The sequence below is a fragment of the Schistocerca gregaria genome, chromosome 7, assembly GCF_023897955.1.
Source record: "Schistocerca gregaria isolate iqSchGreg1 chromosome 7, iqSchGreg1.2, whole genome shotgun sequence".
Taxonomy (NCBI): Eukaryota; Metazoa; Arthropoda; class Insecta; order Orthoptera; family Acrididae; genus Schistocerca; species Schistocerca gregaria.
Genome location: NC_064926.1, coordinates 191241769 through 191260521, shown reverse-complemented (window position 1 = coordinate 191260521; position 18753 = coordinate 191241769). Strand labels below are relative to the sequence as shown.

The following is an 18753-nucleotide window of genomic DNA, read 5'->3' as shown; positions in this document are numbered from 1 at the left end:
TTTTCCCATTGCTACGAGATCCGTGGCACAACGATCCCGGACACGAAGGCTGAGGTTTTACTTAATCTACCAGCCAGCCCCAACTGTTCACATTGTGTCGTTTGAATTTCGTTGTGGGCTGTTGGGACATTCACGCGAATAACAACGTGTGTTTTCGAGTTGGCGAAATTCTAGCCATCGTGCTGCGGGATTTAACTTAACTTTATTTTTGAATAGAAGTGCACCAGCGAAATCTTCTGCCTTGTGGCCATTAACGTTCTGGTTACCTGCCCTGGCCGTTGACTTAAACTCAGGCACTGTATTTTCCTCATCATGTTGTGGCTGTCCAGCACGGTGTGGAGTTTGACAGCTGAATGTGTAATTCGCCGATACCTTCTGCGTTGTTTCATTGAACACCCTGTTGTGTCCTGGTTGGGTGGAGCGGAAGTTATCCTGTCGCTTGGTCCTTTGACTGTCTGTCGGTTGGGTTGCCACCGGATTGAGAATTGCTGGGCCAACTGCCTGTCTCACCTTAGCTAGTGTTAGTGTTTGAATTCCTGGGCGACCCTTGGAAACTTCTGAGCGCCGTTTGATGTCCTGCATTTTCTTATTTGTCCTTGTTGTTTATGTATGGCTTCTAGCCGATTTTAAATTAGAGTTGTTTTACCCTTAAGGTGTGAGATTGTTTGGGCCTTCAGCCTAATTTAGAGAAATGTTTTAAGATGAGGCCTTCTGCCTTTTAAAATTCAAATTTTTGTTTTGAGTCTTAAGTGATTGGCCTTTAGCCGGTTTTAATTTGAAGTTGTTTTGCCCTTAAGGCGTGAGATTGTTTGGAGCTTCAGCCTTATTTAGTTTTAACAAGAGGCCTTCTGCCTTTAAAATTGAAATTCTTGTTTTAAGTCTTAAGTGATTACCCTTCAGCCGGTTTAAAACTGAAGTTGTTTTGTCCTTGAGGCGTGAGATCGAATGGCGCATTTAGCTGGGAATTAAGTTCTAAAATTAATGTTTGGCTTGCTCTGTTTTTAATGTTTTCTACTGTAAGTATTGGCAACGCCACGTAGCGCTGCACATGAAAATCACTGACTGTGCTGTGTGCAGTGTGTGGCTGTGCATTGTTGGAATTTGCTGTTGTAGTGTTGGGCAGTTGGCTGTTAACAGGGCGTAGCGTTGCGCAGTTGGAGGTGAGCGGCCAGCAGTGGTGGATGTGGGGAGAGAGATGGTGGAGTTTTGAGAGCGGATGATCTGGACGTGTGTCCATGAGAGACAGTAAATTTGTAAGACTGGATGTCATGAACCGATGTGTGTGTATATATATTATGACTTTTGAACACCATTAAGGTAAATACATTGTTTGTTCTCTATCAAAATCTTTCATTTGCTAACTATGCATGTCAGTAGTTAGTGCCTCCAGTAGTTAGAATCTTTTATTCAGCTGGCAGTATTGGCGCACGCTGTATTGCAGTAGTTTGAGTAACGAAGGTTTTTGTGAGGTAAGTGATTCAGAAAAGGTATGTTATTGTTAGTCTGGGCTATTCTTTTGTAGGGATTATTGAAAGTCAGATTGAGTTGCGCTAAAAATATTGTGTGTCGGTTTAAGCACAGTCATTTATAATTTTTTTAAGGGAACGTTTCACTTTATCTTGTAATGTTTGTCAAATGAATAAAGTAGTATGTTCGAGTGTACTGACAGCCACTCATTTTGGCCCCTTTCCACAAATTAAACTATCTGTCCTGTCCTGAGGGTATAGCAGGGGATCTCACCTAGTACGTACATTTGCGTTGTTCTTTAGTGTGAGCTACCGCAGGTATTGTACAAGATCAGTGTGGGAACGTTTAAAAATAAGATATCTCGTCAACGACTCACACTACACTTAAAACACCACTAACTTTCTAATTTACCCTACATTTAGTCTGTTAATGTCAACAGGCATTGCTCCATAGAAAAAAGTGTATGTTTGCACAAAAATACACTTTATAAGTATTATTATAATCTACTGATTGGCTAACAATACAAGCCCCCGGCTGCCAACCCATTCCTTGAGAACCATACATAAACAGCACTTTCCATTTCCGAAATATTTGTGGTGAAAGTTTAGCTGATTCACCCTGTATATTATCTGTGGCTAGCTGGTAATTGACTAGACAAATGCCAAATTTATGAAAAGTAAGCTCTTCAAATGGCACATTGCGTGCTGCATATGTTGGACCACTGAGGAGCGGAACTTCGTCTTGGAAGATTTTCGTTGTTCTACTCATGTCAGATCGGAGTTTAGACCAAAAATTTTGAAAATGAGCTGGGTCCTCTTTGGACTAATGTCATACACTCCAGGGAAGGGCTTGTAACTTTGAGTATCCTCTGAGTTAAGAAACAGCTTTGTTGTTTTGTTAATGAGGATGGCGAGGACTTAGGCTGTGGTTGACACTGCTCTAACAAGTGGAATCTTTTAGAGACGGGCGCTTTTGTGCGGCGCAGGCGGGCGAGCGCAGCCCGGCAGGAGGAACCAGGTCGAGCGTGCGTGTGCGGACGATGGCGAGCCGGCCGGATAGCGCCAGCCCTCATAAAGTGAGCGGCCGGCAGTTGCGCGCAGGCCGCGGATTAAGGGGTCGGCCGGCTACAAACCCTGCCCCTGCCCTGGCCTGCTCTCCCTCTGCCAGCACGCACGCAGTCACCGCCTGCCTCGGCTGTTTTACTACCAGCCCTGGAGGCGTCCACGCTGTGTTACATTGGTTCAATTTCGATGGGAAGCACGGGGTCACGCGGTGTGGTATACCCAACCACTGGAATTAAATGGTCCATGTCTCAACATACGAGGGTGATTCAAATGAAAACCTTAAGTACACTATTGGCCATTAAAATTGCTACACCACGAAGATGACGTGCTAGGGACGGGAAATGTAACCGACAGGAAGAAGATGCTGTCATATGTAAATGATTAAATTTTCACAGCATTCACACAATGTTGGCGCCGGTGGCGACACCTACAACGTGCTGACATCAGGAAAGTTTACAACAGATTTCTCATACACAAACAGCAGTTGATCGGAGTTGCCTGCTCAAACGTTGTTGTGATTCCTCATGTAAGGAGGAGAAATGCGTACCATTACGTTTTCGACTTTGATAAAGATCGGATTGTAGCCTATCGCGATTGCGGGTTATCGTATTGCGACATTGCTGCTCCCATTGGTCGAGATCCGATGACTGTTAGCACAACATGGAATCAGTGGGTTCAGGAGGGTAATACAAAACGCTGTGCTGGATCCCAACGGCCTCGTATCACTAGCGGTCGAGATGACAGGCATCTTATCCGCATGGCTGTAACGGATCGTGCAGCCACGTCTCGATCCTTGAGTCAACGGATAGGGACGTCTGCAAGACAACAACCATCTGCACGAACAGTTCGACAACGTTTGCAGCAGCGTGCACTATCAGCTCGGAGACCATGGCTGCGGTTACCCTTGACGCTGCATCACAGACAAGAGCGCCTGAGATAGTGTACTCAACGACGAACCTGGGTGCACGAATGGCAAAACGTCATTTTTGCGGATGAATCGAGGTTCTGTTTACAGTATCGTGTTTGGCGACATCGCGGTGAACGCACATTGGAAGTGTGTATCCGTCATCGCCATACTGGCGTATCAGCCGGCATGATGGTATGGGGTGCCATTGGTTACACGTCTCGCTCAACCCTTGTTCGCATTGATGGCGCTTTGAATAGTGGACGTTACATTTCAAATGTGTTGCGACCCGTGGTTCTACCCTTCATTCGATACCTGCGAAACCCTACATTTCAGCAGGATAATGCACGACCACATGTAGCAGGTCCTGTACGGGCCGTCTGGATACAGAAAATGTTCGACTGCTGTCCTGGCCAGCACTTTCTCCAGATCTCTCACCAACTGAAAACGTCTGGTCAATGGTGGCCGAGCAACTGGCTCGTCTCAATACGCCAGTCACTACTCTTGATGAACTGTGGTATCGTGTTGAAGCTGCATGGGCAGCTGTACCTGTACACGCCATCCAAGCTCTGTTTGACTCAGTGCCCAGGCGTATCAAGGCCGTTATTACGCCAATGGTGGTTGCCTAGGTACTGATTTCTCAGGATGTATGCACCCAAATTGGGTAAAATGGAATCACATGTCAGTTCTAGTATAATATACTTGTCCAAAGAATAGCCGTTTATCATCTGCATATTTTCTTTGTGTAGCAATTTTAATGGCCAGTAGTGTATTTTTTAAAATATTATTTATTGTGCAGATGTGGTGCAAAGCTGTATCACTTTTCAACATAATCTCCCTCACGCTCAAGGCAAGTCCTCCAGCGCTTACAAAGTGCAAAATTTCCTTTAGAAAAAATCTTTTGGTAATCCCCGTAACCACTCATGCACCGCGTGGCGTACCTCTTCATCAGAACGAAACTTCTTTCCTGCCATTGCGTCTTTGAGTGGTTCAAACATATGGAAATCACTTGGGCCAATGTCAGGTGAGTATGGTGGATGAGGAATACACTCAAAATGGAGGGCCTATCGGAGTGGCCGTGCGGTTCTAGGCGCTACAGTCTGGAACCGAGCGACCGCTACGGTCGCAGGTTCGAATCCTGCCTCGGGCATCAATGTGTGTGATGTCCTTAGGTTAGTTAGGTTTAATTAGTTCTAAGTTCTAGGTGACTTATAACCTCAGAAGTTAAGTCGCATAGTGCTCAGAGCCATTTGAACCATCAAAATGCTGGACTGTGATTGTTGCACCTGTTGTACGGGCAGTGTGGGGCCTTCCAATGTCATGTTGCAAAAGGGCACCTGCTGGCAGTAATCCACGTCGCTTTGATTTGATTGCAGGACGCAGATGATTCTTTAGGAAATCTGTGGAGATGCACTGGTGACAGTGGTCTTTCTAGGCATGTAATGCTCCAAAATGACGCCTTTTTCGTCCCAAAAGAGAGTTAGTATAACCTTCCCTGCTGATGGTTCTGTTCGAAACTTCTTTAGTTTTGGTGATAAGGAATGGCGCCATTTCTTGCTCGCTCTCTTCGTTCCCGGTTGGTGGAACTGAACCCAGGTTTCGTCCCCAGTAACGAACCTTCTAGTTCAAAGCGCCGAAGAAGTTCTTCACAAGCATGAACATGTCGTTCTCTCATTTCAGGAGTCAGCTGCCGTGGCACCCATCTTGCAGACACTTTGCGAAACTGGAGCACATCGTGCACAATGTGGTGTGCTGACCCATGACTAATCTGTAAACATGCTGCAATGTCATTCAGTGTCACTCGGCGGTTTTCCTTCATTATGGCTTCAACTGCTGTAATGTTCTGTAGAGTCACAAATCGTTGTGCCTGACTTGGACGAGGAGCATCTTCCAGTGAAGTTACACCATTTGCCAACTTTCTACTCCTTTCGTAGACTTGCTGCTGTGACAGACATGCATCATCGTACTACACCTTCATTCGTCGATGAATTTCAATAGGATTGACACCTTCACTACGCAAAAACCGAATAACAGAACGCTGTTCTTCCCTGGTGCAAGTCCCAAGTGGGGCGGCCATCTTTATACTGATACTGGGCTGGCACTTTTAGAGCCTTCCTTACTTTACAGTGAGCTTATGCCCTACTAAATAAATTTACCACTTGTATACGGCGAGCATTAAGTTTTCCCTGATTACAAAAAATTAATTCTAAGGAACTATAAGGAGGGTATAATAATTAACGATAATCATTTCTTTTCTCGGCCAATTTCGGTTGAAAAAATGCGGAATTTGCTGTGGGATGTCTTGGAGTATTCCCACTCCTGCTTGTATATAGTTTCACAAACTTTAGGTTGGTGGCTGTGCTATACCGTAGCCTGCAAAATGGCATCTGTAGCAGAGGTGCCTTCCGGGCAGACCATTACCATTGAGTTACCTTTGGCGCAAAACCAGAGCACGCAATTATACTTAGGTTCATGCAGAACGTCTACAGAGCCCTGGCAGTGAACAAAATCACGGTGGATCGCTGGGCGAGGCGTCTATCATCATCACAACAAGATCGCACAAACCAGTCCAATCTCCTGCGTGCCGGCCGCCCGAACACAGCTGTGACTCATGCAGTGTTGGAGTTGCCGACACTCCCATTCGAGGTCATTGACGAATCTCAGTCGAACACCCCGCTGCTCAACTCGACGTCTTTGTTGATAGTGCTGACACTCTCGTCCATCAGTTGGGTACTCAAAGTGTGTGCCCACAGGATTCCTCGTCACCTATGAGAAGTCAATAAAGGGCAACGAAAGACCATCAGTGTGAAGTTGCTTGCGCATTACGGGGCTGAAAATTTGGAAATTTCTGGTTTGGTCCCTATGGGACCAACTGCTGAGGTCATCGGTCCCTAGGATTGCACAATACTTAAACTAACTTACGCCAAGGGCGACACACATATCCATGTCCCAGAGAGGACTCGAACCTCCGACAGGACGCGAACCGCGGCAAGGCGCCCTAGACCGAACGACTACGAGGCTGATCGTGACAACTTTCTTTTTGTCGAACTTCGCCTTAGGCGATGAAACATGGGTTCACCACTTCGAACCGGAAACAAAACGCGGCAACCCATTGATCGGCACGACGTCATCCCTCCTCCGAAGAAAAAGTTCAAAGCTTCAGCCCATAAAGTCATGGCGACAGTCTTGTGGGACTCTGATGGGGTTACTCTGTTTAATGTCCTCTCCCACGGTCCAACAATCAATACTTAAGTGTACTGTGCTTCCTTCAGGACACTGAAGAAACAACTCAATGAGTTAGTCGCCACAAAAGTGCAAACCCACTTCTATACGATAATACAGGGCCTCAAACAAGTCTGTTCACCAAAGAGGCTCACAAAATTTCTCTAGACTGTTCTTCCTCATCCATCCTACAGCGCGGATCTCGCACCTTACGATTTCCATCCCTTTGGCCCAATGAAAGATGCACTCCCTGGGGAGCAACGCCGCGGTCTGAGGCGCTACATTCTTGGACTGTGCAGCTGGTCCCGGCTGAGGTTCGAGTCCTCCCTCGGGCATTGATGTGTGTTTGTCCTTACGATAATTTAGGTTAATTAGTGTGTAAGCTTAGGGACTGATGACCATAGCAGTTGAGCCCCATAAGATTTTCACACACATTTCAACATTTTGGGAAGCAATATGTGGGCGATGGAGAGGTTATGATGCAGCAAGACGTTGGCTCCGACATCAACCAGAAGTGTGGTACCATGCAGACATACTGGCCCTCCCAGTAAGGTAGCGTTAAGACCGTCGCATTCAACGGAGATTATGTTGAAAAACAGAGTTCCGTAGCCAAAAGAATGGGCAATAATATGGTGTATTGGAATCCTGAATAAAACCAACCTGCTTTCAGAAAAAAGTGTGTTGCATTGATTATTGAACGCCCCTCGTATGTTAGATCAGCGCCGTACCGAGGCCGTAGCGAGACAGGGTCTCGTCAAGGGTGCAGGCATGGAAGGGTGTAAACCTGACACAACAAGAAAGTCAATTTAAGAACTTCCCCGGGGCAGTACTCCTGTCCCTCACTTTCCTATCTTCTGTCTGTGAGAAGAACAATTTTCATCGCTGGGACTGTAAACGCACTCTTTTGTTGGTGTCATTTCGTCCAAGTATCGTCACAAAGAAATGACTACTACGGAACAGGTGTCAGAAGGTTTGTGTGTCAACAGTGCGCTGGGTTGATACAGTTGCCGCCTACACAGTTAACTCTTGTACAACAAAGGGGTATTTGCTGCTTTTCGCTGCTGTAGTGTAGGATATCAAAGGTCGATGAGTAGGAATTGAAGAAAATATTCTATTTGACGGATGGCTTCCGTTTTTTCCAATTTCTGTCAGCTGAGGACTGGTGTGAAGCAATTTAAGCTAGAGTGCTTCAAAGTATTTGACAATATAATAAGTGAAATGGGAACAGGTCTCGCATGTAAAACCCCATTTCATCTAATTAATATTCAGTTAAGGAATAGAGGTTGCTTCTCCGAGTACAATTTAGAATATTTTTTCTTATTAAAGTGTATATTTAACAAACGAGTATTTTTATAAATGAAAATTGTAATCCATAACATTTGAAATGAAAAACATGTTGCTTTCTCGAACAAAATTCAGGAATCTTCTTAAGTTCATCTTTGTACAGATGGTTGCGGGACCTCGAGTATTCTCTATAAAATTATTAAATGTAGTCAGCACGTGATCATTGAAGGTATAGCTGCCTTAAGAAGAAATCCACTGATACCAGTCACTTAATACTGGCCCATGTTTTGACTGAACCAGAGATGGGATTTTTGGTACACGCTGGTCATGCGCCTTGAAGACGGCATAAGATATCACGCGCTGAAACTGGTTGCTCAAATAAGATAAAAATTCGAAATTTAGAGGGCTGAAGGTGTTTAGATTCGACATTTTTAAAAATTTAGAAGGATTTTCGCGTCACCTTGTGATATATTTAGGTCTAATAATTTATAATACATTTGTTATTATTGAAAATTAACTGTAATTCATATTATAATCTGAACCAAACAAGGACTTCCTTCCTTAATAAAATTTCAAAAATGTTTAAAAATTCATGGTTATTCGTGTGATATATTTTGCATAATTAATATAATATTTCTTAATCGCAAACTTATTCTACAGCTGAAAACAAATTTAAAGTGCCAAATTATGGGGTACAAAACATTGCTTTATTGAAGAATGTGATTAAATAGCATATTTGTCATTGACTGGTTCATCATCATATTCTCTTTCCTCTTGTATTACATTAAACTTGCAAGACTGCGGTAGTTCTTTGTAAAATTTAAACTGGGTTGATCTCCCACTTGGTGCCAAAGTGCTTACTTACGTGGTACGCTTAAAAGTCAGAGGTTCATTAAGCATCTCCTTAACGCATCCGCCTGTTCTGAAATCACGCTTTGGCGCTCCATGCTCTGTAACGTATCTTGTTTCACCCTGAATAGTAATTGTTGCTTCGCTTCAGTGAATGAGGACTCTTTTCATGGGGCTAAGTTGAAGTGCCAACTTCCTAGAGGTTTCATACTTCCTTTCTCCAAACAGACAATCCACTGGGATGGATCACAGTTCCAAAATTCTGAACTATACCTAGGTAATCCTGCGGTTTTAGATTTATTTCCTGTCTGCGAATTCTTTTCTCAATACGACCTGTTGTATATCAGCCACTAGGCAGCGTAAGTCGGCTGCCAGTACGACGTCTCCACACTGCACGATTGCCTACCCGTCGCTCCAAGTGTTCCTCTTCCGGAGATGGTGTATTCATGGAAGACAGGCATCACATGTCACGACACGGCGCTGTATACAAACAGTATCTTTGTAAAGCGTTCGTTACAGGATCCAATAGAGGGCATCAGCTCTGCCCCCAAGCAGCACGCATACCAGGAAACTGACGGCGGCGCTGTCGAAGACGAACATAATCGGCACATCACGTGGTCGAAAACGTACTAACGCCGGCTGAGTACATAAGGCAAAGCATAGCCGCCAGCCCGGTGTTCCGGGAGGCTGACGCCGTACCCTCAGCCATGGAAGTCACATTGTTGGTATTCCGAGGCCAGGCGAAAACAGAGCCGATTCCTAGAACTATCTGCCGATTAGCCTACTTCCCTTTCTCAGCAAGATTTTTGAGCGAATCCTGGTACTATGGGCTTCTACCTCCGGAACGTTTCGATTCAGAGATGGACACTCAACCACACTCCAAATCCTTCGAGAAGTTGAAGAGATAGCGACCGCCTTCAATTATCGGGAATACTGTGGCGGTCTCGTTTTGGATGTGAAGCGAGCGTCTGACCGCGATTGTACACCCTTTTCGTCTTCGAGGTCCATCGCCACTATGTTTAGCTTATAAAACTTATCTTCAGGACATGACAGTCGTAGTCCAAATAGGAAGGCCACCTCTACCGTCCAACGCATCGAGGCAGGTGACCCACAAGGATCGTCCATGGGCTGGTCCTCTAGTCGGTCTACACCTAGGACCCAGTCAGGGTGCTTCAAGTTGTTCGGGAAGTTTTCACAGACAACACCAGAGTCCTTACGACAAGTGTTTGGTCGCTAATCATACACTGACGCTTTCAGGGAGCCTGTTCAGGATAGGGCAGCGAAGTGGCGGATAAGTTTCACAGCGACTAAGAGCCAGCTGTACTGTTTGCCAAGGGACGCAAGCCAGGACTGTCCGCTCTTCTCTGCTCGCTACGCTACACCCGGTGGCGTGGTCCCCCCACGGACACCGCCCAACAGCCATAAGGAATGACATTTCACGCCCGACAGTATAATGCCAATGAACTTTGTATTTGTTATTCTCAAGTGACTATCGACAATCATTTAGTTGTTGTTTCTGGGACAAACATCATTGTGATCTTTTGCAGTTAATAAAGTGTTCTGTACTGCAAGTTGAGAATCATATTTTAACAGAGCAAGTAACATAAAGTGGAGGACAGGAAACGACCCAAAACTCAAACTAGAGACATATACAAGTGGCCGGGCTCTGGAAAAATCACCACCTTCGGCTGCCAACAACCTACTGGCCATGCCCATCATGAGTAGGTTCTTGTTTTGTCCAGAACCGTCGTCAGTAAGGCGTATAGTGTTCACAGTTGGGAGAAAGTGAACTGTTTAAGCTGATTATTTCCAGACACTTACACTGATCAGCCAAAACAGTATGACCACCGATCTACTGAAAACTTATGGACCTATAAAAATCCATCCACCTGGCGTGGAATGACTGCTATTCAGACACACGCACGGTGCTGTCCATGTGTAGAATGGAGGAGCCGCGTGATACGAGTCTGACCGAGAGCATATTGTGATGGAATGGAATCTCGGCACGAGTATTTCGGGAACTGTACGTCTTGTTGGGTGTTCGAGGAGTGCTGTTGTGAGTGTCTTAACACGTGGCGAAACCATGGTGAAACCACGTCCAGAAGTCGTGAGGTAGCCCCCCCCCCCCCCCCCCCCCGCCCGTTGCAACAATGTTCTCCGCCTGGGGCATGGGTGTTTGTGTTGTCCTTATCATCTCATTACCATTCGGTAAGTTGTGAGATTGGAACTGTATGGGCGCTGGTGATCTCGATGTTGAGCGCCCCACAAACCAACATCATCATCATCGTCATCATAATCATTACAAATGCCCGACGTCGTAGGCTGGGCAGAGTGATAAAACAGTACAGGCGGTGAAGTGTGCTGGAACTAACATCAGACCTTAATGCTGGGCAGAGTAGAAGTGAACACACGTTATTATTCGTTCCGAAGGTGGGCTTACAGGCTATTAGGTGGGTAGCCATAATGCTCTGGCTGAGCAGTGTATGTAAATTGTGTGATTATGATCATCCACAATGAAGCTCTGTTTCATCCTGCAACATACTATTAAATGAACATTGTTTCTTCCCAGTGTTCCTAGAGTAAAAAAAAAATTACTCATTTACCACAGTATAATACGACTGCTTCTGCGTATTTTATTTTAGTACAGTGTGACCTACATGACACATAAACATCTGTGTCAGAAACATTGTAACTGAAATTCACATCGTACACACAGTTTCGGAAAACAAAAGTGCTATCAATATACAAAGTTCAACGCTTAACATCTACGGGACTTGAGAAGTGACGGACAAAAGTCTTTAAACAAGTTGCAAATATTGATACAATGACTGTGCAGCGTGCGATATTTAGATTTTAGATTTTTTACACATGTTCAGATTTGGAACAAACAGTCTCAAACGTGCAGTTTGGACCCTCGGGAATTGTGTTACATGTTCCTGTACTCAGTTTTAGTATGTCGTACTGGGAAAAGCATTGGTTTCGTGACCTTTGTTTGTTAGGATTATTTGATAGTTATAGTGTCCTCTACTAACGCCTTCCGTTTGTATCTATAATAGTCAAACACCCTACATACGTTATTATTAGTAAATTCTAGGGAACTATGTTGTGTGAAAAGGAGGAGTGACGGCACATTAAATTTTCGAGAGAAGCATGGGGAAGAAAGTAAGGAATTGTGACTCCCAAAACCTAACCACGAATAAATTTATTCTTGGATCTCCTTGCAAATGCTGCCTACAAGGTGACCAACACATCTGTGCTCAGGCTTATGCCACTCTTAAACTGTGGCCCTCATTACGTTATCCACTATGTAAGGAGAATTTCTGCAAATCTCCATGGGACTCAAACATATTCGACAGGATTTGCTTCAACAGACATTCGGTTGATTTCTGGTAGCTGGAGGAAGGTGTTCATGGTGTAGGTGCAGTGTATTGCAACACTGTCATCTTGAAAGACGTATCTCTCACCGAAATGTTGAGTGTAGGACTGGAATGTGGGCTGGAGGTACTGTTCCTATATTGAGCAAACCTCAAATTACCTTACATAACGATGGTATACATCCGGCATTCGCACATGACACTGCCCGAAACATAGCTGTTCTATTGTCTTGTAGAGCCAGTGGGACAGTACGTCTGAGACGTGAACATTCTCTGACGTTCCATTCATAATGTTCAGACGTCTGTCTTCTCTGTGCAACCTGCAACGGACTGCTGATGCCTGATGGACTGCTGTTTCCAATGTAATCAGATGGACAGTTGCGGATTGCCCATCTCTGAAATCACACTGATGGGGGACAAAGGGACCTCTGTTGGGATAATAGGTCGTTAGCTATCGATGGACGTTGGGCTTTGCCTATTTTAAGAATTAAGATGACTGTAACCTTCCACTCTGAAGGAAAAGCTGATTGGATGAAGTTTGTGGGTCACATCTAGATGTTAAATAACATGATATGAAATGACTCAAGAATTTAGAAGACTCTGAGGTAGCCCTCAGTCAGTAAAAGTTTCTTTATGTAGTTCAGGGTTACATGGGTAGAGTACAGAGATACATCTGCAACTTCTGTTTTACACATTCAATATGTAGCTGGGTGTATATTGGACAATGACGCTCTCTCACAGTGGTCGTGAGGTATTCAGCAAAAAGGGGCGAACCCAGAACTCTTGTCGATCTTTAACGGCTTCTTAGACTATGGGACTTCGGCCGCAACTGCATAAAAACTTATCTTTCTGAGGAAGAGATGTAACAATCCCAGAGTTCCTTTCTATTGCTTTTAATTAGGTTGTGATTCTTTGCACAGTATCACTTAAGAACGATAAGGACTATGCGTAATGGATGTCATTTGAGATGTTGCAGGGCCTTTCGATGCTCCTGAATAGCTGTTTGAGTGTCTTTCATCCACCACGGCACCAGCCAGCAGAAAGGGGGATAGCAGGTGCAGCAGTGCAGATAATTGCAGAAGAGATATCTCTGACAAATGTGTCGATACTCTGATGGAGATGAGATAATTGTAATAGCAAAGATGTACAACTTAGTTGTCTTACTTCCATGACACCAACTCTTTCTGTATGTATAATAGGTCATGTTTTAATAATTTTTAAACTTGTTACATACACTCCTGGAAATTGAAATAAGAACACCGTGAATTCATTGTCCCAGGAAGGGGAAACTTTATTGATACATTCCTGGGGTCAGATACGTCACATGATCACACTGACAGAACCACAGACACATAGACACAGGCAACAGAGCATGCACAATGTCGGCACTAGTACAGTGTATATCCACCATTCGCAGCAATGCAGGCTGCTATTCTCCCATGGAGACGATCGTAGAGATGCTGGATGTAGTCCTGTGGAACGGCTTGCCATGCCATTTCCACCTGGCGCCTCAGTTGGACCAGCGTTCGTGCTGGACGTGCAGACCGCGTGAGACGACGCTTCATCCAGTCCCGAACACGCTCAATGGGGGACAGATCCGGAGATCTTGCTGGCCAGGGTAGTTGACTTACACCTTGTAGAGCACGTTGGGTGGCACGGGATACATGCGGACGTGCATTGTCCTGTTGGAACAGCAAGTTCCCTTGCCGGTCTAGGAATGGTAGAACGATGGGTTCGATGACGGTTTGGATGTACCGTGCACTATTCACTGTCTCCTCGACGATCACCAGAGCTGTACGGCCAGTGTAGGAGATCGCTCCCCACACCATGATGCCGGGTGTTGGCCCTGTGTGCCTCGGTCGTATGCAGTCCTGATTGTGGCGCTCACCTGCACGGCGCCAAACACGGATACGACCATCATTGGCACCAAGGCAGAAGCGACTCTCATCGCTGAAGACAACACGTCTCCATTCGTCCCTCCATTCACGCCTGTCGCGACCCCACTGTAGGCGGGCTGCACGATGTTGGGGCGTGAGCGGAAGACGGCCTAACGGTGTGCGGGACCGCAGCCCAGCTTCATGGAGACGGTTGCGAATGGTCCTCGCCGATACCCCAGGAGCAACAGTGTCCCTAATTTGCTGGGAAGTGGCGGTGCGGTCCCCTACGGCACTGCGTAGGATCCTACGGTCTTGGCGTGCATCCGTGCGTCACTGCGGTCCGGTCCCAGGTCAACGGGCACGTGCACCTTCCGCCGACCACTGGCGACAACATCGATGTACTGTGGAGACCTGACGCCCCAAGTGTTGAGCAATTCGGCGGTACGTCCACACGGCCTCCCGCATGCCCACTATACGCCCTCGCTCAAAGTCCGTCAACTGCACATACGGTTTACGTCCACGCTGTCGCGGCATGCTACCAGTGTTAAAGACTGCGATGGAGCTCCGTATGCTACGGCAAACTGGCTGACACTGACGGCGGCGGTGCACAAATGCTGCGCAGCTAGCGCCATTCGACGGCCAACACCGCGGTTCCTGGTGTGTCCGCTGTGCCGTGCGTGTGATCATTGCTTGTACAGCCCTCTCGCAGTGTCCGGAGCAAGTATGGTGGGTCTGACACACCGGTGTCAATGTGTTCTTTTTTCCATTTCCAGGAGTGTATTTTGATTGGTTACAAATTTACATATCAGCATAAAAATAGAAATAATATGATGTATGGGCTGCCCCACATGACAGATATGTTGCATGGGAGCAGTTTCGACCTGCCAAAACAAATTGCTTTGCAATGTAGCCTACATGTCAGGGGCAAGAAATGGAGTTTTTGGCCCAAATCTCCAAGCTGCATTGTGTGAGAGGCATGTCATCTTGGAGTAGTGTTGTCCTGCTTCGTGGAACTGCTTTGCTTCGTGGCATGAACCATCAGCTCATAGTCCCATTTTTCATAGATGGAACACTGAAAATGCAGAAGTATTGCAGCCTCCTAACAGACTATTTTCCATGCATGCTAGAAGATGCTCCCCCACAGACTAGCTGAATCTGTGTTACCAACATGATGGCTGTCCACTCCCATAGTACATGAAGTACTGCAGCATGTCTTCATGAATTATTTCCAAATTTTGGACTACACACAATGGATACGTAGGAGGCAAATAAATGATTTTCAAGCTCCTTTTGTCTAGCCAACCCCAGATGGCAGATGTGTTTTGGGAGTAGTATCAGCCTGTCTCATATAACTGTGTTGCAGGGGCTACATGAGCCAAATAGTATGGCCAGAGACAGGTTGAGATGAAAAAGAAGAGGAGGAAGCAGAGATGGAAAGAGAGAAGAATATTGTCAAGGGGAGTTGGGGTAGAGGATATGGTCAGAGAAAGGGAGTAGAGGAAATGAACAAAGAGAAGGGAGGAGAAGATGAAGAAATTGACAGAGATGATGAGGTGGACAGAGAGGGAGGAAGAGATGGACACAGAGAGAGGGAGGAGGAGGTGTGTTGAAAACATACATGGGAGCAGCTACAGGGGCTAGTTTATATATGAAAGTGAATATGTTATGGAATGGTATCAGAGCACATTATCATTATTTTTATGCTCCAGTAATCACTTTTATAATATTTATTATTATTGTTTTGTGTTCGAAATCAGTCTTGGAAAAACATTGAGACTGTTTTGGCTTTTTTTTTTTTTTTAATTTTATGTGTTACGAACCTCCCTCCTGTGTGCACTTCGTTGTTTCCATAGCCAAGGTAGAAATGGAAGGTGCGCAAATGTTGGACTGATGTGGTACTGCAATTTCTGCGTATTGTCTCACAGTGATCTTGGTCACACACAGACATTCTGTAACTCAACATTCATTCACATCTTCCACAACACTAGATGGATTCGTTAGCACTTTGTTATCCCTGTTGACACTCCTATGAAGATACCGTGACGGATGTGACGGATTTTGTGATTGCCGTACGGTAGCAAATTTGTACTTTCATGCTGGGAAATGCTATCAGCAACATAGTCTATTATTGTCTGTCATATGTTATTTCTTATAAATTCGTACAGTGGTTAGTCTCTACTGGTTCCCTAATTCTGTCAAAGGTGAGGATAATGTGGGAAAGTGTACGTCTAAGACCACACTGACAGACGCCACTGTATCTGTTGAAGCTGTACAGGTAAACTGGACTGTATTGCTTTAGAAAATTTGCCATGCCTTGACTAGGGTTTATATGGCGAGCCCTCGGCGTTTTCTATAACACATGAATGGTTGATAAGGTCCACGACTTGTTTCACTGTTACGCCAACCATTCTGCCAGGTACCTACTTTCCCGTTGGTTAGTTAGTTAGTTAGTTACGTGTTCCACTGATCAATCTCACGGTAATGCTTTGATGTATAGCGTGTCAGGTGCATGAGAAATGCACACATTAATGAAGTTTTTTAATTTTTTTTCTGCTTTTTTCAGGAGTTTGGCCTTGAATGTTACCCTTTGGACAAAGGTTCCCTCGACTTTCGTCAACCTTTTTACGTAACCCATAAGAGGCTGCATGACATCTTACCCTCAGATCTACTGGGCGGATTCCGAGGATCACCGTGAAGCGTACAATGGCCAGTTGTATCTTATGGGAACCCAGCCTTTTTGGTGGGGGGGGGGGGGGGGAAGGAATGGAATGACAGTAGCACCGGAAGGGGATAGTTGTCTCAAAGATTGTCGTACAGCGAAAACTGTAACGAAGTCACAATCTTAGAGGAGGATTTTTTTTTTTACGGGAGGCACTCTAGTGTGTTGCGGCACCATCATTACGAAGATACAGATCAAGATCGGAAAGGAATTGTTCAATAAGTAGGCCGCTAACAGATGACGTGACATTTTCCCTCAGAGAGGTGCATAGAATGAAATCGCAGAATAAGACTTGTCATATTATGGTGGACATCACGAGGTACAAAATGCTCTGCCTGGGAGTACATATTCGTTGCTAATGGAAATTCTGGGGTCGTCCGCACTCACGCTTCCTTCGCTTCCAGTGTTTTGTGAGTGAATCATCTCTAAAGGATTATAGCTCTCACATTCTCCCAATCTAAATTCTCCAAACTTCACTATTTGGGGCTATCTTAAAGAGCATATAAGAATAGACGGCATACACCAGCGGAATTAGAAATTAACATAAAAATGGAGATTAACAACAGCAATTTCAACGTGACTCACAAAAGTAGGTTGAAATATGATAAACATGTTCGTGTTTGCATTGCTGAACAGGACAACTATTCAGCGTTTATGTTATAAGCGATATGTGTGAGGTTATGAAATAAAACGTACTTGATTACTTCTAGATGCACGCGAATTTACAGTCACCATATACTTCTCTAAATCCTTGACCTCTCTGTCTTTCAGCTTCATCTTCTTGTCCTGCATCTTGTTTCTTTCGTTTTTTTTTCTTTCTGTAATTCTGCAGTTCACCTTGGCTCTGATTTAACTGATCTTCTATCTAAAACATATGATTGCATCTCCGTAGGTAGCTCAAGTCGCCGCTAGGTTATCTACACCACGGCATTAGCAAAGCTGGTAATTGCCTCGTGATTAAGTTCTCGGAGAGAGGTCTTAATTTTAGACTTAATGGCGCTATTTTACTCCTTTCTCTTCTTGCGATAAGAAAGAAAAAATAGCACTGAAGTACAGTCACGGCATTGATGAGTAACGATAATGTGGTACTCACAGCTCCTCCAACTCTGGAACCTGAGACAATGTCTCGGCCCTCATGTCTGTGATGTTGTTGCCGCTGAGATCTCTGAAACGAAAAGGGAAACATCGGCTCAATAAATTTCACAGCACAAGTACCTCCACAAAACGGTAATTACAGTTAAAATGATACTAGATACTGTGTGTGTATTACAAAGAGAGAGAGAGGGGTGGGGGAGGGGGGAGAGGACTGGCAGAACACGGCATTCTTCGTAAGTTATGTCTTAAAATTATGTAGTTATTAAGAAAGAGATACATATTTGTTGTACTGTTAATCAGAAAGCTGCATGAAGTCTGTGAACATTATTAGTGACTCTTCATCTAAACCATAGCTGTCACTACTAGCATCTAGGAAAAATTAACAATATTAATTCAAACTTTTTCTTTTTGTGTGTCATACTGCAAATGTCTCATATAATATGTTAACCAGGGATCCCCAAACTATTTTGGACAAGTGACACCTTTTCCAAAATGAACTGTTACCTCAGACCCTCATGGCCAAAGTACCTACTTTTAAGATCGACCCTCTTATTCATAATGGTTCAATAACTTATAACAGCTGCTACAGAGTGTTATTTTTCATTCTGACTGAGGTCAATAGAAGAAGATAGAGTGAGAATTTGCAATGCTTTGAGTTAGTAGACTATTATGAGGAAGGGGGCCTATCTTTAGTTTTTTCCTATTGATACAAAATACCTAGGTACTAAGGTACCAACTGGAAAACTTGTCGACCCCTAGGAAACCGATATCGACCTCAAGGGGTCGATATCGACCACTCTGGGAATCGCTGTGTTACACTAATTACAAATCATCTTTTAAATTATCATATACAAGACCTCTTACAAGGATATAAGATTAATCGATATGCATCCATAAT

The 18753-nt window shown here is 44.7% G+C and overlaps 1 protein-coding gene across 1 annotated transcript in view; it reads right to left on the bottom strand.

Annotated features, from left to right (window-relative positions):
- LOC126282058 (lutropin-choriogonadotropic hormone receptor-like) overlaps positions 1–17919 on the bottom strand; it is an 800001-nt gene extending 782082 nt beyond the window's left edge. The window contains exon 1 of the mRNA XM_049981496.1: positions 17854–17919. Coding sequence (XP_049837453.1) covers positions 17854–17897 — 44 coding nt within the window. The 5' untranslated portion in view covers positions 17898–17919. The remainder of the gene's footprint in view (positions 1–17853) is intronic.
- Between the last annotated feature and the right edge of the window lie 834 nt (positions 17920–18753).